The sequence below is a fragment of the Kogia breviceps genome, chromosome 1, assembly GCF_026419965.1.
Source record: "Kogia breviceps isolate mKogBre1 chromosome 1, mKogBre1 haplotype 1, whole genome shotgun sequence".
Lineage (NCBI taxonomy): Eukaryota > Metazoa > Chordata > Mammalia > Artiodactyla > Physeteridae > Kogia > Kogia breviceps.
In genome coordinates, this window is record NC_081310.1 from 202248392 (window position 1) to 202275736 (window position 27345).

General features: G+C 58.0%; 3 protein-coding genes across 10 annotated transcripts in view; 1 reads left to right on the forward strand and 2 right to left on the reverse strand.

Annotated features, from left to right (window-relative positions):
• The window catches only part of AGRN (agrin), a 32521-nt gene extending 28699 nt beyond the window's left edge, over nucleotides 1-3822 (reverse strand). For 4 of the 5 annotated variants that reach the window (XM_067019940.1, XM_067019956.1, XM_067019949.1 and 1 more), the window contains exons 1-2: nucleotides 3569-3816; nucleotides 1078-1339 (exon numbers count right to left, since the gene is read on the reverse strand). In XM_067019940.1, coding sequence (XP_066876041.1) covers nucleotides 1078-1339; nucleotides 3569-3751 — 445 coding nt within the window. In that variant the 5' untranslated portion in view covers nucleotides 3752-3816. Of the gene's footprint in view, nucleotides 1-1077; nucleotides 1340-3568 lie in introns of all 5 variants that reach the window. The other variant, XM_059066852.2, reaches the window with a different exon arrangement.
• A 1924-nt stretch (nucleotides 3823-5746) lies between these two features.
• ISG15 (ISG15 ubiquitin like modifier) lies at nucleotides 5747-16935 on the reverse strand. Of its 3 annotated transcripts, none has more exons than XM_067020114.1 (3): nucleotides 16550-16935; nucleotides 6980-7177; nucleotides 5747-6520 (listed from the first exon to the last, which is right to left on the reverse strand). In XM_067020114.1, exons 2-3 carry the CDS (start codon nucleotides 6980-6982, stop codon nucleotides 5921-5923), a joined length of 603 nt encoding a protein of 200 aa, XP_066876215.1. In that variant the 5' UTR covers nucleotides 6983-7177; nucleotides 16550-16935; the 3' UTR covers nucleotides 5747-5920. The 3 variants fall into 3 exon arrangements, with proteins under 3 accessions (XP_066876215.1, XP_066876211.1, XP_058914700.1); XM_067020110.1 differs by having other exon boundaries at nucleotides 16497-16935; XM_059058717.2 differs by lacking the exon at nucleotides 16550-16935 and adding an exon at nucleotides 15950-16057.
• Nucleotides 16865-21596, forward strand: HES4 (hes family bHLH transcription factor 4). 2 transcript variants are annotated; one of them, XM_059073188.2, is made up of 4 exons: nucleotides 16903-17281; nucleotides 17374-17469; nucleotides 17558-17645; nucleotides 17737-18203. In XM_059073188.2, the coding sequence occupies exons 1-4, from the start codon at nucleotides 17174-17176 to the stop codon at nucleotides 18120-18122; spliced, it is 678 nt and encodes a 225-aa protein (XP_058929171.1). In that variant the 5' UTR covers nucleotides 16903-17173; the 3' UTR covers nucleotides 18123-18203. The 2 variants fall into 2 exon arrangements, with proteins under 2 accessions (XP_066876199.1, XP_058929171.1); XM_067020098.1 differs by having other exon boundaries at nucleotides 16865-17281; nucleotides 17374-17645; nucleotides 17737-21596.
• Nucleotides 21597-27345: the final 5749 nt, after the last annotated feature.

Genomic DNA, 27345 nt, shown 5'->3' on the forward strand with positions numbered 1-27345 from the left:
GCAGGCCGGGACCCTGGACGCAGCCCCAGGAGCAACAGACTACAGGCTGAGCAGGATGCTACAGGGCTCCCCACTTCAGATCCTGCCCCTCGCCCGGCACAGTCCACCCCAGGCCAGATGAATCCACCACCCAGGACCCCGCAAAAGCCAAGCCAGCATCACAGCAGTAAGTTGGGTAGAAGATGGGACTTCCCTGCTGGCCAGCCGAGCAAATCGGAGGGACAGGGTCACCTTCCCAGGATAGGAAGTCAGGGAACCCTCCCACTGCCGTGGGAGGAAGCGTCCTCTCCTCTCTCCGCCCTCTCCCGTGCATCCTTTCCCAGGCGGCCACTGGGGGGACAGACAGGATGTGAGGGCGACGGGCAGCTCCCGCGTTCCCCCTGTTACATTCTTCAGCCAAGGGTCTCGGCCCCCAGCTGGGATTCTCCTGGGTTGAGGTGGGTGGGTGAGCCCTGGTCATGTGATCCCTGCTCACCTCTCAGAGGCTGGGCTCGGGGAGGGAGGCTCTTGGGCCATTCGGAATGGACACGTTGAGGGAGCAGACAAGGAAAGGTTCTGTACCTCTGTGAGGGGCTCCCACACCCACTCAAACTCCTGGAAGCAGCCCACTCCACATAACTGCCCCTCCCAGGAATGACAGGCCTCTTGGAACACATGGCAGGGTAGCCCCACCTCCAGCACAACCCTTAAGCCCCACCCCAACGGGTTTGCTCAACATCTGGGCCCTCTCTAAACAGATGTTTGGGCTTCCGCAGAACACAGACAACTGACGTTCATTCACCTGGTCCCAGCCTCTCTTCTAGAACAGGGAATGCCAGGAAGGGAGGGGCATGCAGAACTGCCGAGGGGGAGGGGAAGAAAAAGGAGGCCTGTCCCTTTGCACGGCTGGGACTCTGCTTGGCTCCAAGACAAACAATGGTGGCATCTCCAGGGCCAGGGTGGGGAGCGCTGCTTACATCAGAGATTGGAGCTGAGACGTCTGGGAAGCCAGGGAGCCGGGACTCAGAAAAGGAGGCTGGACCACAAGGCGCCAAGTGCTTAGCCTACAGCAAACTCTGCTCTGCCCCCTTCACGCACCTTCCACGCAGTGCTCCACCTCCTCCAGGTTCCGCAGGGTGATGCGCATGAGGCTGGAGTTGAGCATCAGCTCGTTCTTGTGGGCCGGCCACAGGTACGGCGGGGCAGGGTTCACAAAGAAGATCCTGGTGTCCCCAGTGGACACCTGGTTGTCACAGATGAGGGGGTCTCCGAAGCCACCAATCACCACCTTGTTGCCTCCGTCCAGCAGGCTCTCCTGGGCCACCACATCTTTGCCCTTCAAGTACCGCCAGACCCGAACCTGGGGTGGACATGGGGGGTGCGCAGGTGTCAGTGGTCCTCTTCTCACTGGGGAGGGGTGGCCGCAGAGGCCAGAGGCAAACACCAGACTGGCACCTGGGCTTTCTCCTCTCTTCCCACCTCACTTGCTCAGGCCAGATGTCCAGAGTAGATAGACCCAAACCCTGGGCAGATGTGTGGAGATCTTCAGGTCAGCCCCCCCAGGAGGAAGCTGCAGGGAAGCACACACACGATGGATGCCACGGCCCAGCCATGTGTGTCACACACTAGGACATCTGGCCTGCAAACACACCCCTTTCCTCAAGAAGCAGCCCCCCAACCCCCAGGTCTAAGTGACCCCAGCCACCCCAGTTCCAATAATGTCCATCTCGGCTCAGGCTGGATACGGGAAGGGGACCCAGCCGGCCTGGGGTGCCTGCCTTCCACGCCCCACCCTCCCTATCGACCCACCCACTGCTCCGGCCCACCCCTGGGCAGAGCCAGGAGCAGCTAAGGTGGATGATGAAGTTTCAGGGTGATGAGCTCTGAGCTCAGGGCTCCGGGCCAGCTTGGCTCCATGCAGCCCTGAGGGTGGGCGAAGACACCATGCTCCCCAGCAGGTGAAATGCCCTCCTCCTGCAAGGCTCCTACAGTGAGTGCGGTCAAGGCAGCCTGTGAACCTCAAAATCAAGCCTGGGCGGCACAGGGCAGCCCCGCCCTCCCCACTCTGCTCTTGGGGCCCAGTGGGTACCTGCTCTGACAAACCAGGGCATCCACGGCCTACTGGGGGCGGGGGGAGGAGGGTGGCAGGCGCTGCAGTCAGAACAGGTGGCCCTAAAGCAAAAGGTCCATGGGGATACGTGCCCATGCGTGCTGCGCCTGGGAAGACACCCCTTTCCTCAGGAGCTCGGGGGGGGGGGGGGCCCAGGACTTCCAGAATGGGGGATGAAAGACAATGGTGGCCCGTCCACCTGCCTGCCCCTGCTGGGAGCCCCGGGTCTGAGAAATCTGCAGGGACTCCCTCCACCCTCCAGTGGCCCAGGGAGGTGGGGGAGCCTCGGCCAACTCTCCCCCCGCCACCCCTAGACACACAGTAGGCTCTAGAAGGACGACAACTAGCTGGGGAGGGCTGGGTGGCTTTCATCGCCTCCCCCCACCCCAGCCACACCCAGGAGCAGCGGGGAGGAAGTCGGGAAAATCCTGCAGGGACTTGGCAAAGTGCCCTGGCGGTGGTGGAGGGGAGGGGGCCCGGCGGGGGATCCCAGCTGTAGCCCGCCCAGGCCAGGCTGAAAGAAGCTGCCACCCCTCCCCATCTCCAAGGAAGAGGAATGATCCGATTTCTGGTCGGGGAGGTGATTTTAGGGGCCAGAGGGGGGCAGGGCCTTGGGTCCCTTGAGCCCTCCCTACGAACAGACTGTGGGAAAAAACCCACCAGACCTACCCCAGGGGGCTCCCAGATCCAGCTGAAGGAGAGGCCAGGCAAGTCCCCCCTCCCTGTGGCCGGGGGAGGTCCAGGTCTCTCAGGAGCAGGATGGGGCACCTGCCCTGCACCCCGACGCTTGAGGCTCAGCAACGGCCCCGCCCACTTCTCTGCTCCGGCCCCCACACCCATCACTGCAGCATGCCCCACCAGGAGCCCTGGGGTTGGGAGACAAGATGTGCACCCCTCCACTCTCTCCTGACCACCCCTTCTCGCCTCGTGGGGGAGGGGGGCGACAGCACTGACCACAGGCCAAAACCCCACCTCCACCCCAAGCAGAAAGCGTCACCTCCCCTCGTCCCTGTTCCTTTTCTTTGGCCGGTGGGTAGGGGGTGCGGTAGCCGAACATTCTCCCTGGTGGGTAGGGGGTGCGGTAGCCGAACATTCTCCCTGGGGGGAGGCGCACTTGTTTCCAGTAAGGGAGTGGGCTTGGGTTGAAGGGGCAGACACGATCAGGTCTCCGGGGCCTGGGCACCGCGAGGCGGGATGGCAGCGGCGCCGCAAGAACTTTCCCTCCAGCGCTCGCGAGTTTTCCCAGACGCGGCGCCCCACGCGGGGGTCGGCGGTCGCCAAGGGAGCGGGCGCGGGCGCTGCGGAGCGTCTGGGGCTCGTTCCCACGGCCCGGGGCGGGGGTCTCAGCGGGGCGGCCGCCGTCGCGATGGGAGGACCTCCGGGCCAGGGGGCCGGGATCGCGGGGGCGAGGCCCCCAACCCGGGCTTCCAGGACGGTCCGAAGGGGGCCCAGGGTCCCGGGGGTGCCGCGGGAGCCCACCTTGCACGAGTACGTGTGCTGCACCGGGTCCACGTTGAGGATCTCCTCCACGGTGCCGGTGAGCACCACGTTCGCCTCCTCCTCCCGCCTCTCCAGCGCGCGTTCGGGGCACGTCCCGTCGGCGCCGGGCCGGGCGCGCGCGGCCACCACCAGGAGCAGCAGCAGCGGCCACAGGCGGGCCATGGCGCGGGCGGAGGACGGCGGGAGGCGGCCGGAGCAAGCTCACGGGCCGGGCCGCGCCAGGGACTGGACTGGACAGGACGGGACGCAGCTCCGGGGAGGCGGCGGGAGCGCGGGCGGCGCGGGGGCGGGCCCCGGGGCAGCACCACCCCCTTCCCGCCTCCCCGCCCCCCCGGCCCGCCCGCGCCCGCCCCCGGCCCGCCCGGCGCCCTGCGACCCGCGGCGGCCGCGAACAAAGCGCCGGGACGGCGGCGCCGGGCGGAGGCCTGGCTGGGGGAGGGAGAGGGCCAGTCTGGGTCGGGCCTATGTGGGTGATGGGCCTGGCCCGGCCGAGGGGCGGGGGCGGGGCGGGATCGAGGGTGCTCTCCCTGCTGCAGCGCACCCCCCCACGGACGCCCCTCCCCCGCCTGCGCGGACGTTCCCCACCCCCGCCAGGAAATGCGGCTGAAATCGGGTTAATGCATAATCTGGAAGCGACGTGACGGGACTTCCAAGGGGCTCCAGGCTGCGCCGGGGCTGGGGCGGCGGGGGCTCCCCGGCCGCGGGGAGGGGCTGCCAGATCCGGGGCCCCGCCGCCCCTCGAGCCCTGCAGGGCTGCGCCCCTCCCCCGGCAGGAGGAACCCGACGGGGGACCCCAGCCCCTCTCTGGAACTGGGGACGGAAGCTCGGCCGGCCCGGGACCCCCGGCCTGCCGGGACCAATGCGGGCCGGGGGCTGCGGCGATTGGTCGCGACCGAGCGCAGACCCGCCCACCTCCCGGTCCCGGGTCAGCTCCGGCCCCTCTGCAGGGCTGCGGGCTCCCCCTGCTGTCCGAGGCGGCGATCGCGTCTGCGGTGGACGGCCAGCCACGCCCCCTCCCCAGTTCCCCCAAGGCGCTTCTCCAGACATTCCCGCAGGGTCCAGGGGGGTAAACCGAGATCCAGAGGATGTAAATTAGACCCCGACCTAGCTGGAGATGGTGGGGGTGGGGAGGGAGAGGAGACCCCTCTGTCCCTCCAGGGCCGAGTCTGCCGCACGTCCCCTCACCCAAGCCACCCACAGATGTCTGAGCCGGAGGCAATGAAGGGCGAGCAGCAGAGCCGCCTCTGGAGGACCCTACCTCGCCTCGACCCTGGTGGGGGGGTTCGAGAAAGGAGGGTGGCACCGAGGGGTGTGCTCACCCTTGTTAAGTTACAGTATGACAGAGAGGTGAGGTTGGGGGCCCAGGAAATGAGGTTGGAGCCAGGAGCCCTCCCCCCGACACATCTGCATGTCTACACATATCTGTCACAGGCAAGCCAGACCTGGGGGGTCCCCCAGCTCAGATACGGACCCCCACAGACCAGAAAGGGGGCTTCTGGGTCTCCAGCCAAATGCCACTGAAGAGTCTGAAGGCTGAGGACTGAGTGTCCGCAGGGTCATGGACTTTGGCCCAGAGAGGTGTACGTTCTATGCTCCCCCACACCCGTGTCCAAGGCTGACTCAGCCTGGTTCCCGAGTGGCTCATGTGGAAAACTGGCACAGAAAGATGCATCCGGTGTGGAAGTGGCTGTAGTTTTGCCAAATTAGGTGCCCCCTATCTGGGACAAACTCTTCCACATGGATGGGAGGAACCCCCATCCCAGGTACCCCCCTCACCTACTGGCTGTGGCCCCTCCATGAAGTGAACCCTGAAGGAGGGTGTATCTGCTGATTCAGCAGCTCGCCCTGATGGCGATGTGTGTGCCCAAGGCCCTGTCACCACTTTTCCCCAGACCAATGCAGGCTGGACAGTGTAGGCTGATGGTTCCTGGAGGGCCAAGAGGCCCCCAGCCCCCAGCTGGTGTGGGGAAGCCTCCCTCGCAACTGGCCCAGGTAGGCGCTACGGACTCACCGCTTCCAGGGACACTCGCCTTGTGGCCTTTGGGACCTCGCCAGGCCTTCCCCTCCCTGTGCTATCTGCTGACCCAGATGTGAGGGGTGGGGACCAGTTGTGCAGGCAGGGGCTGACCATGGCTCAATGTGAAGACACGAAAGGGCTCCAGCAGATATACCTCTTTTTATTTCTCCAGAAGTTAATTTCCCAAAGATGTGGGGACACGTCTTCAGTTTCTCTGGGGGCGGGGGGAGGTCACCATTTTGATCCCACTAGGCTTGTCCCTTAACTTGGCCGCCCTAGCCTGCTGATCGATCCCCCAGAGACCCTGGGTCCCCTCACACCACTCCCTCCTCCGCCCCTCCCCCAATCTCACCAGAAGGGCACAGAAGGGTGCTACAGAGGGTGCCACAACTGTGTTCCTGGTGCCCAGTGGGGTGCCCTCCCCTCGGCCCTCCTGGCCCTGCCCCGCCCCCCCGCAGGCGCAGGTTCATGAACACGGTGCACAGGGTGGTGAGGCCGTACTCCCCCAGCTGGCACTGGTCCTCCATGGGCTTCCCCTGGAAAGTCAGCCAGAACTGATCGGCTTGCACGTGCTCCTTTTGGCACACTTGCTGCTTGAGCTCGGCCACCCTCTGCGTCAGCCGGACCACGTAGGTGCTGCTGCGACCCTTGTCATTCCTCAGCAGGATGCTCAGGGGTTCTTTGCAGCTCTGCACTATCAGCAGGACGGTGCTGTCGGGGCCCAGGCCCTGGCTGATCAGGGGCACCCCGTCCTGCAGCACCTGGTGAGTGTCCTGGTGGGCCAGGTGCTGCTGGAAGGCGGGCACGCCGATCTGCTGGGCGATCTGCTGCTTCAGCTCGGATACCAGCATGGAGTCCCTCAGGGGCACCAGGATCTCCTGGCCCCCTAGCATCTTCACCTTCAGGTTCCTACCCTGTGGGCATCACACAGGCTCAGAGACCCTGGCACCAGTTCCGGGACCACCGCACGCGTGACACTGGCAGTGAGTGGGGCAAGCTATTAGACCCCAGGGACGCTGCTCCCTCCTCTGTACCCTCCCCACCCACCAGGAGGGGGACGCCAGGTGCTGCAGAGTGCGGGCATCTCTAGAAGAATAGCCACCACCCACAGCCATCAAGTTGCCTCCTTCACCTGCTAAGATGCCTCCCTGTGCTGTGACCCCAAGGATCTCAGCGCTGGCCCCTGGGCAGAGCCCCCCTCTGAGGACCCAGACCCTGCTGTCAGAGGAGCCCCGTCCCTCCCCTCACGCTTAAGAACCTGGGGGTTCCAAGCAGCTCTGCCTGCCTTGCACATGTAGGTGTTCCGCCCCTGGGAGATGCCACCAGGGGGAGGGGTACGAGCCCACCTGCCCCACTTGTCAAACCCGCCTCACCATGGCTGTGGGCTCTGGCGCAAGGTCCTCCGCAAACACCGGCTGGCTGCCTGCCTCTCCGCTCTCAGCTCTTCTCCAGCCCTGGCAGCTCAGCCCTTTTATAGCCTGAGCAATGATGTCAGAGGGCGGTGCCTAGGAGCCAGCCACACAGTAGCCGAATTCAGCTTCAGTTTCGGTTTCCTTTTCCCAAGGCGGGCCCTGGAGTGAATAGCAGAAACAGAACAGAATAACAATGACAAGAAACTGATGTAGGGGTGGGCTGGGGCTTTCCACCTGGACAGCGGGGCCTGGGGACTGTGACAGCATCCCCACCTCCAGGGGTGTATGTTCAGAAACCCCCTGCATGTCCAACACCTCGGGTCCTTTGCAAGACGCACACACATCATAACATGAGCTAACAATTGGAAACTTTCACTTTCCATTTACCAATCTGCAAAATTAGTAAACTCGGAAATCATTGCCAGGGTTAATTCAGAAATAACATAAAATAGTGACAATCTAAACTACCCAGAGACAACCACCATTTGTTTATGACAATATTTGTTCAGATTGTTTTTTAATTAACTAATCAATCAATCAATTAATTAATGGCTGCTTGGGTCTTCGTTGCTGTGCACGGGCTTTCTCTAGTTGCAGTGAGTGGGGGGGGGGGGGCTACTCTTTGTTGTGGTGCGTAGGCTTCTCATTGCAGTGGCTTCTCTTGTTGCGGAGCACAGGCTCTAGGCGTACGGGCTTCAGTAGTTGCGGCATGCGGGCTCAGTAGTTGTGGCACACGGGCTTAGTTGCTCCTCAGCACGTGGGATCTTCCCGGACCGGGGTTGAACCCACGTCCCCTGCGTTGGCGGGTGGATTCTTAAGCACTGCACCACCACGGAAGTCCCTGTTCTGATTGTTTCAATGAAAGAGATGTATCTTATTTTCTACAAAAATGAACTCCTGGACACTATTGACAAAGTGAAAAAAAAGCTATACACAAAATGGTAGAAAATATTTGCAAATCACATGTCCGTCCGATAAGGGTCTAGTATCCATAATATATAAGGAACTTATACAACTCAACAACAAAAAGATAAACAACTCAATTAAAACTTGGGCAAAAGACTTAAATAGGCATTTTAAAACAGAAAATATATAAATGGCCAACAACCACATGAAAAGATGGTCAACATCAACATCATTGGTCACTAGGGAAATGCAAATCAAAACCACAGTGAGGGACTTCCCTGGTGGCGCGGTGGTTAAGAATCCGCCTGCCAATGCAGGGGACACGGGTTCGAGCCCTGGTCCGGGAAGATCCCACATGCCGTGGAACAACTAAGCCCATGCGCCACAACTACTGACCCTGTGCTCTAGAGCCCGTGAGCCACAACTGCTGAGCCCGCGTGCTACAACTACTGAAGCCTATGCACCTAGAGCCTGTGCTCCGCAACAAGAGAAGCTACCGCAATGAGAAGCCCCCGCACCACAACGAAGAGTAGCCCCTGCTTGCCACAACTACAGAAAGCCCGGGCGCAGCAAACAAGACCAAACACAGCCACAAATTAATTAATTAATTAATTAATTAAAAAAAAAAACCACAGTGAGATACTATGTCACACCTGTTAGCACAACTATAATAATTAAAAAGGGAATAATAACAAGTGTTGGTGAAGATTTAGAAAAAATGGAACCCTCATACATTGCTGATGGGAATGTGAAATGGTGCAGTCACTGTGGAAAACAGTCTAGTCATTCCTCGACAGGTTAAACAGAATTTTCACATGACCCAGCAATTCCACTCCCAGGCATATGACCGAGAACTGCAAATAGGTGTTCAGAGAAATGCTTGTGCACAAATGTTAACAGTAGCTCTGTTCACAGGAGACGAATGGTAGAAACTGGGGGAGCAACCAAACCCATCAGCAGGTGGATGCACAGACAAAGTGTGGTCCATCCTTGTAGTGGAATATTACTCAGCCATAAAAAGGAATGAAGCACTGATGCAGGCTACAATGTGAATGAACCTTGAAAACACGGTGCTCAGTGAAAGAAGCCAGACACAAAAGGTCACATATTGTGTGATTCTACTGATACGAAATGTCCACTAGGGACTTCCCTGGTGGTGCAGTGGTTAAGAATCCACCTGCCAATGCGGGGGACATGGGTTTGAGCCCTGTTCTCGGGAAGATCCCACATGCCGAGGGGCAACAAAGCCCGTGCACCACAACTACTGAGCCTGCACACCACAACTACAGAGCCCACGTGCCTAGAGCCCGTGCTCTGCAACAAGCGAAGCCACCACAATAAGGAGCCCACGCACTGCGACAAAGAGTAGCCCCCCCCGCTCGCCGCAACTAGAGAGAAAGCCCGCGTGTATCAACAACGACCCAACGCAGTCAAAAAAAAGGTAAAGAAAAAAAAGAAAAGAAATGTCCACAATAGGCAAGTCCACAGAGACTGAAAATAGATTAGTGATTGCCAGGGGCTGGGGGGCAGGGGACATGGGGAGTGACTGCTTCATGGAGACAAGGCTTCCTTTGGGAATGACAAAATGTTTTGGAACTAGATAGAGGTGATGGTTGTACTAAATATACTAAATGCCATTGAATTATATACCTTAAAATGGTTAAGTTTATGCTACATGAACTTCACCTCAATAAAAAAGAAAACTGAAAAAAAAAAAAGAAACCCTCATGCTACTCTCACTATTTTGTAAACTGCTTCATTCACAAGTATATCACAAACATTTTTCCATATGAATAGATACTTTTATGCAAGTTGTTTTCATGGCTGCATATGTTGCCCATAGTATAATGAGTTCATTATAGGATAGAGTGTAATTTAGTTAACCAGTCCCATATTGTTGAATATGTAGGTTATTCCCAAGTTTTTACTATCACAAACAGCACATCACAGGCATATGTTAGCTAAAAGTAAAAATAAATACTTAGGGAATTCCCTGGTGGTCCACTGGTTAGTACTTCAGGCTTCCACTGCAGGAGGCATGGGTTCAATCCCTGGTCAGGGAATTAAGATCTCACATGCTGCATGGCACAGCAAAAATAAATAAGTAAGTAAGTAAATAAATAAATAAAATAAAAATAAATACTTAAAAATAAATACTTTTAGGGCTTCCCTGGTGGCGCAGTGGTTGAGAGTCCACCTGCCGATGCAGGGGACACGGGTTCGTGCCCCGGTCCGGGAAGATCCCACATGCTGCGGAGCGGCTGGGCCCGTGAGCCATGGCCGCTGAGCCTGCGCGTCCGGAGCCTGTGCTCCGCAACGGGAGAGGCCACAACAGTGAGGGGCCCGCGTACCGCCAAAAAAAAAAAAAAGAAAAAAAATACTTTAAAATACATTAAAAATCAAATAAATAAATTTTTTAATAAATAAGTAAAAGAATGGAAAAAGCAAATTGTTTTGCTTATGAATTGATCATTCCACCTCCCCTCCCCCTAAATAATCTCATATGGCACCAAAGTTGTCAACATGCACAAAACAATTTAAAAAATTGTTTCTTTATATTATTTTAAGTTTCTATCTTGACTTATTCCTTGCATAAATAATATTAGTGTTATAGAAAGAAAACCAGAAACATAACAAAGAATACAGAATGTGAAAATCTCTCAATCTCCTTCAGATGACCATTATTTTCTTTTTGTTTTTTTTGGCCATGCTGTGTAGCATGCAGGATCTTAGTTTCCTGACCAGGGATCAAAGCCATGTCCCCTGCATTGGGAGCCAGGAGTCTTAACCACTGGACCGCCAGGGAAGTCCCCAGATGACCATTATTAAACATGGCAAAGATATAACAATTTAAAATTTTTTTTTTTTTTTTTGCGGTACGCAGGCCTCTCACTGTTGTGGCCTCTCCCGTTGCGGAGCACAGGCTCCGGACGTGCAGGCTCAGCGGCCATGGCTCACGGGCCCAGCCGCTCCGCGGCACGTGGGATTTTCCCGGACTGGGGCACGAACCCGTGTCCCCTGCATCAGCAGGCAGATTCTCAACCACTGCACCACCAGGGAAGCCCTGTCACCTGCTTTTGACAAGAGGAACTAAACATAAAGAAGGCTTTAGGCAGGCAAAGTGATAGCACCTAGAAGCACGTGTCTCCATGTCTTGGTGGCTTTTAAGTCACCACAAACTGGTGGCTTAAAACAACAGAAATTTATTCCCTCACAGTTCACAGAGCAGAGGTCTGAAATCCAGGGTTGTCAGCCTGGTTAAAAATAATCTGATTTTACGTGGCTCACAGAAGACATGAATCATCTGAAATGTAAGGATATGGGAAACTGAAAGTAAAAGGATGAAAATAAACCTACCAGATAAATGTTAACTAAAAGGAAGCCCATGTGGCTACATTAACAATTTTATTAACAGATTAACAAAGAAATCTTATAGTCAAAGCATTATTAGATACAGAAGGTTGCATAGCAATAAAAGGTTGAGTTCATTGGTAAAAAAAAAAAAGATTTTAAATTTGTATGCACCTAATAACATGACCACGAAATACCTAAGTTCTAGTCACAAACCTGCCTGAATATTCTATTTATGAAATTACAACAGCCACTTATAAAGGGGTCTTTGGTTAATATTTGGTTTCATTTACAAACTAACTTAAACTTCCTTAAACCTTTAAGACAGTATCTATATCGTGTTTAACACACTTGCTTTTATTTTTAAGCCCTTCAATGATCTAACAGCAGCAGTAACAACAAAAAACCCTCCCAAGAAGTTTGCAGTCCTCACCACGTACACCTGTACGCCCTGGTCCAGGGCACAATCACCTCTCGCCCAGGCTACTGTGGATACATCCCAGTGGTCGTGCTTCTATTCTGCCCCCGGTAATTTGTTGTTGGCCCATTAGCCGAGTGACCTACACACAACCTTCTTTCCCATGGCTTCCCATCACCCTTGGAGTGACCAGAGAAGCTTAGGTTTCGTCTGGCCACTCTGCTGGCCCTCTCATCTCCTCTCCTGCCCGCCTCCCCCCACCCAGTGCTTGGCTTCAACACTGGCCTCCTTGCCATGGCAAAGAGCTTCTGCAAAAATCCAGGCCTAAGGTGGTGGCGGCTTGCAGCCGGTGGTGAGAGAGCAAGAGGTCAGAAGTGGGTGTTCGGATACATCAGGGAGACAGAGCTGCTGTAGGGCCTGATGGGGCAGCACTGGGAGTGGACTCCAAGGGTCAAGGATGACGGCAGAATGTTGGTCTGAGAACTCTGAGAGGGTCAGAGGCAGAGGAGGCTGGAGCCTCAGTCAGGCTCCCTCTCCAGCTGTCTGGACAGAAGAGTTCGTGGGAAGACTTGTTCCCCAAGTACCAGAGGACTGAAAGGCACGAGGAGAAGCTGGGGTCCTGCTGAGTCACGGGGGGCGGGAGACAGGACCCGAGAGAAAGGGCTGGGGACGTGGAGGGAGGAGGCAGGACCCCAAGCGACGCTGATAGAACAGTAGCCGAGGGGCGCTGGACCTTCCGCCTCAGGCTCCAGCCCCGCCCGACCTGTGCCCCTGTGGGCGTGGCTTCCGGTGGGTGGGACCTCCAGGGTGGGTGGGAAACTGAGAGCTACAGTCAACGCCCAGCACCTGGGATCCGGAGCTTAGTTATTGACACTACACCAGGACACCCCATGGAGGCGAGGAAGTCCAGAAGGTTGGAGGATCATTCGTGTGGATTTTGAAATCACCAAGAACTGTGACAGGAGTGTCTGGAGAAAGTGACAGGGAACCAGGAGTAAACCCTTCAGGAAGGGCAGGGTCGACCCCACGGTTGCGGTCGACTGTAGTCTGTGTGGTCTGTTAAGCAAGGGGTGGTCTGTTAATAAGGTGAGGTTTCAAAGCTGGGGCTTTTTTGGTGAAGAAGAAACCGGTCTGGCTGCTCCAAGCAGGAAGGACAGGGAAGCTCGCCTGTCCCCAAGAGCGGTGGCCCAAGGAGAGTGGAGAGAAAAGCAGCACCCACGGAGCCCACGGGGGGGCAGCGTGCCAGGCAGATTGGGCTTGGAAGGAGGTTCTGTCACCACCCAGAGTTGGGGGACATGGCTCCCCAAATGTGGAGAGGTGTCAACGCCCAATTCAGGAGAAAGATGGTGACAGTGCCCAGGTCACGGGGAAGGTACCGTCATGCCTCAGGTGTTGGGAGGATGCTCCCATTACCTGGCATCGGGCGGCCGAGGGAAGGTACCTTGGTCTCATGAGCTGTAAGGGTGGAAGACGCCCCTCAGTCCCAGGGGTGGGGCCTGCCCTTGAACCTCAAGCCTCGTTGTAGCGTCCTGGTGCTCCTGGCCTCTGCCTGGGTCCTGGGTATCTGCCTCCCTCATCTCTAGCCTGAAGGCTGGATTCCTCCAGCCCTGGCCTCTGCCACTTTATCATCTCAGCGACCAACTCCCACGCTGCAGGAGAGGACCTGCAACGGTTCTAGCCTGGTTACTTGGCAACTCTGGTCCTGGCTGCCTGAGACCACAGGCCGCTGCCTCTTGGCAGAAGAGGAGGGACAGGAGGGTAGGGGGTGCCGGAGGGGGTGCTCTGTGATGTCTCTGATGTTCTGGGGCTCATATGCCTGGGGAATGCTGAGGGGCAGCGTGGGAATGCAGGTGCCACCCCCATGTTGGAGGTTGGGAGGGATGTGTTCACAGACGGCACGTGGCAGACCCCCAAGGGACACTGTCTGAATGATGTTGTGTGGAACGCTGTCACGGTAGGCAGAGGACCCATCCCCCCCCCAACCCAAGGCTGGAGCCCAGTGTCTGGCCTGGAAAATGCACCCGTCTTTCCACACAGACCCGCCCACGGACTTTCCTGCCTCAGCCCCCTGCTCCCCATACCCAGTGGCCAACAGTGGGCCCTGGAGATGCCCCTGGGACCATCAGCCAACTGGGCCTTGGCCCACTCAAGCCTGGATCTAGGAGGACAGATCGTTGGCCTTTGACGGCAAAAATCAATTCAAACTCCTCAGATGGACAGCCAGGGTTTCAAGCTCCTGCGCCTCTCTTCCTGTCAGAGAAAGGAAGGAACAAGATGGGAAGTGGGGTGGGGGTTGGGGAGGGGGGAGGGCCACATCCAGGGCTTGGGCTATCTTAGTTATTCCAGTTACTACTGTTGTGTAACAAATGACCCCCAAAGGTCAGAGTAACAACTGTCCTATTCTGTGAATCAAGAATTGGAACAAAGCACCCAGGAGCAGCTGGGAAGGCGTGAGGTGGGGGCTCTGAAGCAGCAGGTTGGGATCACCTGTCCAGCAGCTGAGATTTCTGGGCTCCTGGCTCAATACTTACACAAGGCCCCTCCACGGGGCCTCTCCATGGGGCCAGTTTGGGCTTCCTCACAGAGGGGCAAACGGGTAACAAGAGCGGGTTTCCCAAGACAGAAAGGTGAATGTGTGTGGCATTTTTAAGGTCCAGCCTTAGAATTCACATCTCAGCCCTGCCCCTGTCTTTGCTGGTCGATGTCATCACAAAATCTCACCAAGGTGCACCATAAGGGTATTTGGAGTGGGAGAGATTGTTGTAGCCATCTTTGGAAAATGCAATATTCCACATCAATATTCCTCAGCACTATTTCCCAACTGCAGCCCAGGACTCTCCCTCCTTGCTCAGAGCAAGGGAGCCCCTACGACCCCCAGGAGACCCGGCGGCCCTACCAGAGATCAAGCCCAGATGTAAAAGGTGGGGTGGGGGGACGGCCAGAGGTACGAGGGCCCAGAGACACGACCACACAGACGGTGTGGGTGACAACCCCAGGGAAACTCACTTTGCTCCGGGCTAATGAAGGCTCCTTGCCGGGGCTGGGGCTGGGAGGCCAAGACACAGGCCCCTGGAGACCCTGGGTGGGGAGGGGGCGTGTTGTCTCAGAGGGCAGAGGGTGCAGAGGGGCACATGGCCGAGGGGAGTCCAGGTGGCTCCTCCCTGCCTGCGACTGCTTCCTTCCCCCAGGCAGTAACAACTGAAGCTGACATGTGCTGGGTGTTTTCAGAATAGGAGCTCATTTATCTTCCCAACAACCCAGGGATAAATGAAAAGATAGCCCACTTTACAGGTGAGGAAACAGGTACCGGAGGGTAAGTGAACCCGTCTAACCACTAACAGGTAAAGAATGGTCAAACGTGGCTCCTCGAGCCGCTCCTTGCGGTCTGAACCCCCTGCCTGTGTGGTCTCCTGGGAGTGGGGGGCTGAGCCCACCCAGACAGGGTCCCAGGGCCCCGCCCGCCGGCCTGGGGTTCCGCAGACGCTTCCCAGCGGGGCACTCGCGGGCTTTCTCTCCTGCGTGCAGCCCGCCGGCGGGGGTGGGGGCGGGGTGGGGACTCCGCGACCCCCGCGGCCTCACCCACCGCAGGGCTGGTCCCAGCCACCCCAGCGCCGGGAGCGGTCAGCGCTCCCAGGGATTTCTGCGCTGGGTGGGTCGCCACAGCTTGCTCCTGCCCGATGCCCACGGCTCCCCGACGCTCCCCGCCCCGCACGCTGCTCTGGGGCTGCGCCTCTGGGGCCTGGCCTCGGGGGCGACAGCCCACAGACACACCCCGTGAAGCCGCCTCGCGCCCCGCGCCGCGGGCGCCCCCGCAGACCGCTGGGAGGTCGGTTTCGCGCCGGGGGTGGGATGGGGGGTTCCAGAGGGCGAGGCTAGGGCCAGACTAAGGTAGGTTGGCCTCAGAAAGGAGAAAAGGCGTCTACACCGGGACCCCGGGCTGGGACCCCGGGAACTGGTGTTGGGTAAGGGGCCAGCCAGGGACCCCACCCACTAGGTAGGCCTAGCACCGAGGTGACCCTTCTGAGCTGCCAGTCGGCCCGCTCCGCTGCTCCGAAAAGCCCAGCACGACTCTCCCAGGCCCCGCGCCCACCTGCCCCTGCCCCTCCTCTCTCGGGCCCTGTGGTCCCTTTCCACCCTGGGAATGCCACTTCCTCCCCGGGCCTTGCAGATCTGCCTTCTTTCCTGGAACCCACCGCAAAGAAGCCAGTCCGGACCACCCAGTCGAAAGAGGGGTTTCCTCTCCCCCAGCAGCCTACCCATTTCTTTCTGTCTCTGGCAACTGCGACATAACTTTGCTTGTTCGCCGTCGACCCCCGCGTCGGATTAGAGCCCGGGAGACGCTTCCTCAGCCCCAAGGGCAGGCCGGGTCTACCGTGGGCCTCAGGAGACATCTGTGGGATGCTAACAAGACGGCCGCCAGGCCACAGTGGGCTGGAACCCTCAGTACTCAAAAGACCAGAGTGCCGGCGCAAGGGAATTCAGAACGAAAACATCAAACGCGAAAATAAGCGTAGCTTATTTTCTTTTAAGCTTAGCTCTCTTTTTTCACCACCATGCCGCTCTGCTTTGAACTAACAACAAAATTTTAACAAGTGTCCCTCATTTTTTGTGAGCCCTACTTTGCTGGTGCTTGGCTCACTGTTGGGTAACCTGGAAGAGAGTGACATCACCCCATCTGGCTTGTGTCGTCATCGACCTTAACCCTGAGACGTCACCAGCCTGACCTGTGACAGCCTTACATTCTGTTCCATGACGTCATCCTGCCTGACTGATGACGTCACTCCACCCGCCTTGTGGCATCACCTTCACTGGTCCCGTGATGCCACTCTGCCTGTCTACGACCTTGGCCAGCCAACCTCTCTCCTGCCCAGCGGCTGGTGTTCCACGTCCACTGTGTCACGGGCCTCGCGCAGGTGCTGCAGCCGGCGGCGGTCAGATTCGCAGGCCGCGCGGAGGCCCGAGGGCCCGGCTGGGTCCGCGGAGAGCGGAGGCGCGCGGGCCGAGGCTCGCCGGCTCCTCGGAGGCGCCTCACCCGGTTCCCCTCGCGAATTTTCCTTTCAGATTTCCCGCGGCCCCCGCTCGCCCTGAAGGTGAGCCTCGCGCCTCCTCCCTCCCGGAGAGGTCCCCTCCCGGCGCGCCGCTCGGAACGGGGGAGCGGGCGCGGCGACTTTCCCGCCTCGGCCCGGCGTGGCCAGAGGCGGGCGCGGGCGGGGCGCCCCGGCTCGCCTTTGTCGCCCGCGGGGTCGGTGGGCCGGGAGCCGACGCGTGACTGACAGCCGGCGGGGGCTGCGGTCGGGGGCGGGCTGCCCGGCGCCCGCGGCTCATTGGCTGGCGCAAGTGTGGGAAAGAACGCGGAGCCGGATTCACACGCCCCGCGGCGGCGCTTCCTTAAATAGCCAGGCGGCTGGCTGCGCGCGCTCGGTCCCGGAGCCTGGAACCCGCGGCAGAGGCTTCGGCCCCGGGCGGCGCGGGCGCGCACCATGCCTGCCGACACCCCGGGGAAGCTGAGGGCCTCGCCGCGGGCGGGAGCGCCGGCCGGTGCCCGCCGGATCCCGGACCAGCCCCGGAGCGCGGCCGAGCACCGGAAGGTGGGGACCCGGCCGGACGCGGTTGGCAGGAGCGGGGGGTGGGGGAGAGGGGAGCTGACGCCCGCGGGACTCAGCCGCTGCTGGCCCCGCAGTCCTCCAAGCCCGTCATGGAGAAGCGGCGCCGAGCGCGCATCAACGAGAGCCTCGCTCAGCTCCAGAGCCTCCTTCTGGACGCCCTCAGGAAAGAGGTGAGTCGGGGGCGGGAGGGCGAGGTCGGGGAGCCTGGAAGCCGGGCGCTCCTGGGCCGCCAGCCGCCCACACCGGCCCCGCCCCCAGAGCTCCCGCCGCTCGAAGCTGGAGAAGGCGGACATCCTGGAGCTGACCGTGAAGCACCTGCAGAGCCTGCGGCGCGTGCAGGTGACAGGTGAGCGCGGGCGGCGGCGGCGGCGAGGGGTCTTGGGCCGGAGCCGCCGCCACCGCGGGCCCCGACCGCCTGTCCCCTGCCACCCCCGCAGCCGCCCTCCGCGCCGACCCGGCAGTCCTGGGCAAGTACCGCGCCGGCTTCCACGAGTGTCTGGCCGAGGTGAATCGTTTCCTGGCCGGCTGCGAGGGCGTCCCGGCCGACGTGCGGTCCCGCCTGCTCGGCCACCTGGCGACCTGCCTGGCCCGGCTGGGGCCCTCGCGCCGCCCGCTTCCACCGGCCTCCGCCGCCGAAGTTCTGGCGCCCGCGGTCTACGCGGGCCGCCCGCCGCCGCCGGCCTTGGACGGCCCCCGCCCCTTGCCGCGCTCTGGGGCGGTCTTGGGGCCGCCCTTCCTGCCGGGCCGGACGGGGGCGCCCCTGGCCGCCCCCGGGGCCGCGGCTCAGGGCCGGGGCGCACCCTGGAGGCCGTGGCTGCGGTGAGGTCGCGGCCCCAGAGCGCGCTGAGACTGTGCCAGAAAATATTTATTTCCAGAGACCGCGTCGGGAGCTTTGTTTTGTCGTCTTCCTGAAGGGTCCCGTCCGGCAGAGGCCCAGCAGCGGGTCGGCTGATGTCTTCGCGCGAGCGGGCAGGGCGGGCCGCGGGGGTTCTGCTCCCACCTGGGCCCGCAGGTGCCCGGCGCGGAGGTTCGGCCGGCCTTGCGTTTGCCTGTATCTAACTGCGCTGGAGCCGCGACCCGCCTTGAAGTCGAGGGGAGGGTGTGTGTGAGAGGTCCCTCGGGAGGCTCAGGTAGGACAGTGACAGTCATCACTTTTCCCAGAATGTCTCCCAGTGCTGGGAAGCAGTAGTGCAGCACCACTGGGCATGTTCTTTCCCCACTCTCACTCTCGAGGACCCTGGAAGGTGGAGACATGTATTTTCACACTGTTGTCTTGGTGCTGAGCTGTGGTGAGGGCTGGACTGTCCCTGAAGCTTCGGTTCTGGCCTCTTCCACCTCCTGCCTTCTTGTGGCCGAGCACAAAGCTGCCTGTGCCCACCCATGTGTCGAGCCTGCCCCAGGCCAGTGTCTGCCCAGGAGAGGGGTGCCAGCAGGAGAGGACATCTGAGTCCCAGGGGCAGGGAACGGGGGCTAGCCTGACAAAGGGCACTTAGTGCTGGGGCTCTTCTCCTGCCAGAGTCCAGCCCTGCTGTGTGCCCCATCCTGCCCTGAGAGGGGAGGTCCCCCTACAGTACGAAGGAACTGGCGTTGGTCCGGCCTACGCATCCGTCCTGAGCACCGGCTGTGGGTTCACCCTACAATACAGCGATCCTAGGCGGCGTTGGGCATCGCCCCCACCCCCGCCCCGCCCCGGGAGTCACTGTCCTGTGGTCCCAGGCCTCCGCAGGCTGCTGCTGGGGGCTGTGCTCCAGGTGCGGTGAGGGGGTGGTCCAAGGTGTGCAGCTGGGGCTTCAGTGTCTCACCCTGAGCCCTCCTGAGGTGGAGGCAAGATCTGTTTCCCACCCCCAGCCAAGTTCATCTGATGGTTGCCGGCTGCCTGCCTGGCCAGCGACCGTCATGGAGGAGGAGGGTGAATCACTGTAGGGGCTGGCCTGCCCCTCCTCCAGTGGCCCCATCAGCTCCCGTTTCCGTGTCGGGTGCAGGGTTCACCTGCCCTTCTGGGCTGAGCCGTGCACACCCGTCAGGGCCTGCCACGTCCCACCAAGCCAGTTCCTCCCCGACCTCTAGCTGCCTGGCCCATCTCCCTGAGTGTCCAGGGCCCAGGCCAGTGGTCCTGGACAGTTGCAACCATGCAGGCCAGGTGCTGCTCCCTCTGCACACGGGCCCTGGGGAGGCTGGGAGAGAGAGCCGGGTCACCAGCAGGACTGTGCGGGAGTTGCTGCTGACCAGCCTGGGAGGCCCTCCCAGCAGGAGAATCGTAGAGGGTCCATTTCAGAAGCCAGAAGTTCAGCTTGGTTGGGGGAGGGGAACTGCACAGGGAGGGCCTCGGTGCAGGAGGGGAGGGCGGGCGTGGGGGCTGGGGGTTTGGGATAGGAAGCTGGGTGGGTGGGTCCGTGGGTAGGGGGGGCGCCCCGCCTGGTGGCCAGAGAGAGAAGGGCTGCCCGGGATGATCACCTGGAACTTGGGTTATCACATTCTCCCTTCTCCAGGGAGAGGGTGGTGACAGTGCCAGACCAGACCCCACACCCCCTCCGTCCCTGGGCCTTGTCCCCTCCCTTACTTCCTGTCCCTGGTCATCTGTTCTCAAGATGCTATTATTGCCGAAGCACCCTGTTAGCCCTCCAGGGGCCTCGCAGGCTCTGAGGGAACCACACTGTTCCTCAGCCAGGCAAGCTCCTCCCGTCTCTATCCCTTTGTACTCACCCCCCCCGCTGCCCCGTTCTCTCCCCATTTTCCCACCTGAGGCAGCCACCCCAGGCTCCGAGGGCTCTGGAGGCCAGGGCCGTGTGTGCGTCACTCACTCCTGGCCCCAGCACCTGCTTGGAACAGGAAGACAGGTCGGGCTCAGGCCATACAGATCTCGTTAATGAGCTTGGAATGAAAGAGGAGCCGGGAGGTTTGCAGAGGGTGTCAGCTTTGATTAGATTCGAGGGGTGTGAGGGAGCACAGCGGGGGCTGAGGCTGGGGCCCCTCCCCAGGCTGCCCCTCCACAGGACTCTTGTCTGTGGGAGGAGCCCACACCCCTCTCCCCACTCAGCCTGGACACATGCCCCATCCACGGAGAGCTGGGCTGAGGTCGTCGCCTCACGCCAGGGGCTCTTCCTCCTCCCACCCTCCCCCCTCCTCTGCCCATTTCCTGCCCCCTCCCCTGTGCCTCAGAGGGGCTCTGGGTAATTCCTCTGTCCCCCTCCACCTCTTTGGCTTGGCTTTTGTCTTGCAGACCTTTCCTGCAGAATAATAGAGGAAGCATCTTCTCCGGGTGGCTGTGTTGGGGCTGTGTGGGAGGAATCAACTTCCTCCCGAGGGGGAGGGTGTGGCCAGAAGGCCTGCTAGTCGTTTCTCCTCCGCTGGCTGGTGGAGCCTCATTCATCTGTGGCCTCCTTCCAGCCCAGCTCCTGGCAGGGACCAAGGGTCAATAAATGTTTGCTGCAGTCACATGCAAGGTCAGGTGATCTGCCTGCCTCTGTGGGTGCCTCAGCCCTGTGGAGCCCTGTGACGCTGGACGCCTCTGTCTTGCCTGTGGGGTCAGGGCTTGGGGACCAGACAATGACAGCAAGTCATAGGTGTTTGAAATCTGGAGAAAGAATTAGTCCTCATGGAAACAGAAGTCTGCCTGGCCAGGCCCATGAACCTCCAGTCACTTGGGAATTTGGGGTGGGGCAGGGCCTGGGGCTGCTTGGAGCCCTGGCTTGTGAGAGGTGAGGCCTTAGCTCCCCCACCAGAACTCCTGTGGTTGCCCGAGTATCTCTAGGCCCCAGCAGGCTCTTCCCCTCCCCTGGCACGCACTGGCATGCCCTGGCTCCAGGACCTGCTCCCTTTTCCCGAGGAAGAAGCTGAGCCCAGAGGGTTCTGCAGCTGTGCCTGGCTGCTCTCTGCTCCATTGAGCCCTGGGGGCCATACCCATCTTAGGATGCACCCTTGGGCAAGGAAAGAGGTCCTCAAGAGCCCCCACCTGGTATTCAGCCTTGTAAATGTACCGAGGTTGACCTGCGTGACCAGTAAGGTCCTGTAGAAGATGAGGTTGCAGGGGCATCCTGGTCTACCTCTCTGTCTCTCACATTCTCCACTCTGAGGGAGGCCAGCTGTTCTTTGCTATGGAGAGGCCAACAGAGTGTGGTGTTTAGAAGCAGATCCTCCAGCCCTGTCGAGCCTTCAGATGAGACCCCAGCCACTGCCGGCATCTCAAGGGCAACCTTGAGAGACTGAGAGCCAGAACCACCCAGCTGAGCAGCTCCTCGACTGCTATCCCTCAGAAACTGTGCGAGATAATAAATGTTTGTTGTTTTAAACTCCTAAATTGTAGGTTAATTTGTCATGCAGCTATAAATAACAATAATGTTTTATGTAAAATTAAATATTAATAACAATAGCAATAAACAACTAATGTATCCACCGCCACCCAGGGCCACCACCACGTGCCCACTTGATGGGGTTGTGGAAGAGGTCAGGAGGGGCGGGACCCAGAAACAGCTGTTGAAGCTGTGGTGAGGAGAGGAGTGGGTTGGCCTGATGTCTGCATGGAAGTCGCTTCCCCGTGAGCTCCAGCTGGGGTCGTGGGGACAGCCAATGCCCATCCCTGTGGCTTCTGGTCAGGGCAGGGGCCCGTTTCTGTTCTGGTAACTGACAGGGCATGGTGTTGGGGATTCATGGGCCCCAGACTTTAAACAAGGACAGGTGTGGGAGATGCTCTGTGCTGAGACCCACAGAACCCAACCTGCCCCAGGGCCACACTGGCCTACCCTCAATGGGCATGTTAACCCTTTTTGCAGCCTGGTAGCTATGGTGACCAAGAAGCAACTGGCTGCTGCTGCTTCAAAAGTGTCTCTTCCTGGTGGACTGCCTGACCCTGACACCCATCTGGTGGCTTTGCGCTCCCACGTCAGAGAAGGAATCCCCATGTCTGTGGGGGGAGGTTGGGGCCCACTTCCTGCCTTCCCATCCTTACCCACGAGTGAGCCAGAGGCTGGTGCAGAGGAGAGCTTCCCCAGCTGCGCCCTTCCCCTCACCCATGGTCCCCCCAGCACCCCTTGCCTTGTCTAGCACAGTGGGGTAGGGCTCAGCAGCTCTGGGTGTGGGGAGACAACTCTGTCCTCTCCTGGCCCCTACGCCCACCCCCCAACATATGATCTGACCACGGCCTGGGCCATACACGCACATCCAGGGGCCGGGGGCTGGCCCGGCTCCAGCTGGAACACCCCCAGCTCCTGGCCCTCCATTTTCGTGGCCTCTCAAGGCCTCAGGCCTGTGGGGCCCTGGGCTTGGGCTTTCCCTGCCAGCCTAAGGTCAGAAAAGTGTTAGGCAAGACCTGGCCAAGCTTCTTCCTCTACTTGGATCAGGATGTTGGTTCTGGATGAAATGGCAATTGGCACAGGGCATCATCTGGCTGTGTGTACATGGGACTTTCTTCTCTCTGTGTCCCTAGGAGTTTGCTTCTTTGAATTAAGAGGTGAGGGTAACATCCCAGGACTGAGCTGACCGGTCTGCCCACTTGGAGTCTGCAATCTTTGGTCGGACTTTTCCAGCGCAGAGACCAGGTCCAATGGACTAAATGTTTGTGTCCACAACCCTCACCGCCCACCCCCCACTTCCCTGCTGATTCATATGTTGAAACCTACCCCCCAAGGTGGTGGCCTTAAGAGGGGCCTCTGGGAGGGGATGGGGTCCTTCAATGGGATTAGTGCCCTTACAGAGGGACGAGATGGGAGCGTTTTCGCCCACTCTGTTGGCCATGTGAGGACACAGCCGGAAGGCACGCTTCACGCCTGGAAGAGGTCCTCACGGGAACCCGCCCGTGCTGGTACCAGCCTCTGGGTCCATGATGAATACATTTCTTTCTTTTTTTTTTTTTTTTATAAATTTATTTATTTATTTGTTTTTATCTTGGGCTGCGTTGGGTCTTCGTTGCTGTGTGTGTGGGCTTTCTCTAGTTGCCGCGAGCGGGGGCTACTCTGTGTTGCGGTGCACGGGCTTCTCATTGTCGTGGCTTCTCTCATTGCAGAGCACGGGCTCTAGGCGTGCGGGCTTCAGTAGTTGTGGCACGTGGGCTTCAGTAGTTGTGGCTCGCGGGCTCTAGAGCGCAGGCTCAGTAGTTGTGGCGCACGGGCTTAGTTGCTCCGCGGCATGTGGGAGCTTCCTGGACCAGGGCTCGAACCCGTGTCCTCTGCACTGGCAGGTGGATTCTCAACCACTGCGCCACCAGGGAAGCCCGATGAATACATTCCTATTATTGATTTGTCAATCAATAATTGGTCAATCAATTTGATTGACCAATTGGTCAATAATCAGTAATTGGTCAATAATTTGTCAATCAATAATAATCAATAATTAATCAATAATCCTGTTGCAGCAGCCGGGCTGACCAGGACACCTGGGCTTGATGTTACCAAGCGGACTGGAGGCTGAAGGTAGTGGCCGACTTTCCAGAAATCGTTGGGACAAACGCCTGCCCCCTGGTGGGGACAGAAACTAAAGTTTCGGGTGTCTGGGCTGATGCTCCTTGTTCACGGGGTCCCTCTCTGCCACACAGATTTGACTTGTGCGGTAAATGCAGCTTCTTCCTGGGTGGGGAAGAGTCCCAGCCTGAGCCCAGAATCCTGGGGAAGGTCTGGGCCACCCCAGCGTGGAGCTCGGGAGCATGTGTGGAGTAAACGGAATGATGCCTGTAACGTGTCAACGAAAATTCAATTAACTATCAAGGTAAGAAGAAAAAAAAGGAATTTTATCGGAGCCAAACTGAGGACTATAACCTGGGAAGCAGATTCTCAGAAAACTCCGAGAACTGTTGCGCCTGTTAGAAGTAGAACACATAGTCATACACTGGTTGTTGTTGGTGGTGTTGTTTTTGCCATGCTGCCCAGCTTGTGGGATCTCAATTCCCTGATCAGGGGCTGAACCCGGGCCATGGTAGTGAAAGCTCGGAATCCTAACCACTAGGTCACCAAGGAACTCCCCTCATATATGTTTTTGAGACAAAGGCTCTCACATCAAAATGATCTACTGATATTTTACATAAAGGTCACTAAGGTTACATAGTCCAGGTAAACACCCACAAAGGAGCAGCAAGTTACCATGACCCCCTCCAGAATTGGGAAAGAACTCCATTCTTTTTTTTTTTTTAAGATTCATTTTTGGCTGCATTGGGTCTTCGTTGCTGCGTGTGGGCTTTCTCTAGTTGCAGCGAGCGAGGGCTACTCTTTGTTGTGGTGCGCGGGCTTCTCATTGCGGTGGCTTCTCTTGTTGAGGAGCACGGGCTCTAGGAGGGTGGGCTTTAGCAGTTGTGGCACGTGGGCTCAGTAGTTGTGGCTCGTGGGCCCTAGAGCACAGGCTCAGTAGTTGTGGCTCACGGGCTCAGTTGCTCCACGGCATGTGCGATCTTCCCGGACCAGGGCTCGAACCCATGTCCCCTGCATTGGCAGGCTGATTCTTAACTATTGAGCCACCAGGGAAGCCCAGGGACTCTATTCTTTAAGAAATTACATTGCTGGCATCAGAAGAAAAAAATCGATCTTTCTGTTGGAGCAGGCGCCCCACCTTGGAGGAGCTCTGGTTCGCGTGTGATGCACATGGTGGGTCAGGGAGGGAGGAGCCGCAAACAAACACACGGAGAGAATCTTGTGTTTAATTTTCTCTTGTCCTGCCTTAAAACATAAGGTGTTTTTTTTTGGCCGTGCTGCAGGGCTTGCAGTATCTTAGTTCCCCGACCAGGGATCGAACCCAGGCCTCAGCAGTGAGAGTACCGAGTCTAACCACTGGACCGCCAGGAAATTCCCCCAATATAAATCTTATTTCATCAAGTGTCCCAGCCCCAAAGGGTGCCTAGAGCTCAGTGGCTGTGCTGACAGGGCCCGCAGCTGTGACTGGTGCAGCTGTGACGCTGCTGCAGGTTTCTCAGCTACATCACTGGAACAGTGATGTGGCCTTGAGGGAAGTCAGGAGGAGGGAAGGGGAAGGGGACACAGTTACCACTTGTTCCTGGAGCACACCTGCCTCTGGGCTCTCAGTAACCAGCCCACCAGAACTAGTCTCCACCTGGGCAGGTAACTGAGGAGAACAAACGCACAGAGCCAGAGACCCACCATCTCATGGTCAGGACACACAGTCAATAAATCGAGTCGGACACAGAGGCCTCTCAGAGCCGGCCAGAGCCCTCCCCACAGAAACTCAGGCCTCTTCAGTCTGCTCTGTGTCTGGAGTACCTGCAGGTCAACGGCCTGCCTCCACATTCCACGCGGGGCACCTGTGCAGGACAGCCTCGAGCTCCCCACCAGTGGTTCAGGGATGTGCCTGACACAGCCCGGGACTGAACCCTACCTCTGCTGTCACTGTGACCTTGCATGTTGTCACTGTGTGTCACAAAATCTCAAATGTAAGACGGGATTAGTAATCGTACCTGCCTGTGGAGCTGGGTGGTTGAGAGGATTAAATAAAATAAATAATCTGCATTATGACAGCTTCCAGCCAAGATTGAGTAGCAGGGACCAGATTTACCCTTCTGCCTAAAACAATGAAAAAACAGGTTAAAATATTTGAAACTGCAGACCATGAAAAAGAGTGGTCCCTGGGCTTCCCTGGTGGCACCGTGGTTAAGAATCCACCTGCCAATGCAGGAGACAGGGGTTCGAGCCCTGGTCTGGGAAGATCCCACATGCCGCGGAGCAACTAAGCCCGTGCGCCACAACTACTGAGTCTGCGCTGTAGAGCCCACGAGCTACAACTGCTGAACCCACGTGCCACAACTACTGAAGCCTGCGTGCCTAGAGCTCACGCTCCGCTACAAGAGAAGCCACTGTAATGAGAAGCCTGCGCACCTCAACGAAGAGTAGCCCCCGCTCGCCACAACTGGAGAAAGCCCTCACGCAGAAACAAAGACCAAACAGCCAAAAATTAAAAAAAAAAAAAGGCCCCTGAGAAGTGGAAAAGAAATGAAGTGAGCCCCAGCTGACTGCTTGGAGACAGTTTCCAGGCCACGGTGCAGGGCAGGAAGCCAGGCAGACTCCCTGAGTTAAGGAGGTGGAGCTGACAGTTCTGGGGGATCAATGCAGCTGGAGTTCATAGGACAGGGTGTCAGAAGGAAGAGAGGTGGTGCCAGAGACAGAACTCCAGAGAGCTGCAGAGGTTCCCCCTCAAACCTGATTAGAACGTCCTTGTGCGGAAACTCCTCCAGGCCAGGGAAAGGACCACCCAAAGAATTAGATGGCAACCCCTGAGTTCACACAGGGCCAGACACAGTTCCAGTCTCCACTAGCCAGAATGGAAACCCCATAACTACAGGGCAGGTGGCAGAGTGCCCAGCAGGGTCTTGTCCAACAGTGAGGAATGATCAGCATAGGTTAGGCACTGTTCTAGGCCTGCCCAACAAAGTTTACAAACAAGACCTGAAAGGATCAAACTGCTTCCAAATAACAGCTGCACCCAGAACAGAGCTCAAGAATGTTTATAATAGTATAAAAATATCCAGCACCCAATACATTAACATTCACAATGTCTGGCATCCAGTAAAAATTTACCAGGCATGCCGAGAAGCAGGAAAATCTGACCCATAATGAGAAAGTTCAATCAATTGAAAGCACCCTAGAAATGTCACAGACGATAGGCAAGGACATTAAAACAGTTGTTAGAGCTGCACTTCACATGATTGAGAAGCTAGAGGAAAGACTGAATGTCTTGGATACATTGAAGGTACAAAAACCCCAACTGAACTTTTGGAAAATTATGATGTCTGATGTAAGAAATACATTGGGTGGGAGTAATGCAGACTAGAGATTAGACATTGAAGAGAAAACTATTAGTAAGCTGCAAACATAAAAATAAAAACTATTGAAAATAAAACAGATTTAAAAAGTGGGGATTGGGGGAAGAAAAGAGCATTAGTGAGCTGTGGTCAACGTCAAGGGCCTGACATACATGTAATTGGAGTCTCAGAGGAGGGGGAAAGGTGAGAAACATTTGAAGAAATAATGACTGGAAGTTTTACAATCTTGACATAAATGATAAACCCACAGATCCAAGAAGCTCAAGGAAACTCAAACGCAAGAAGTTTGCTTATT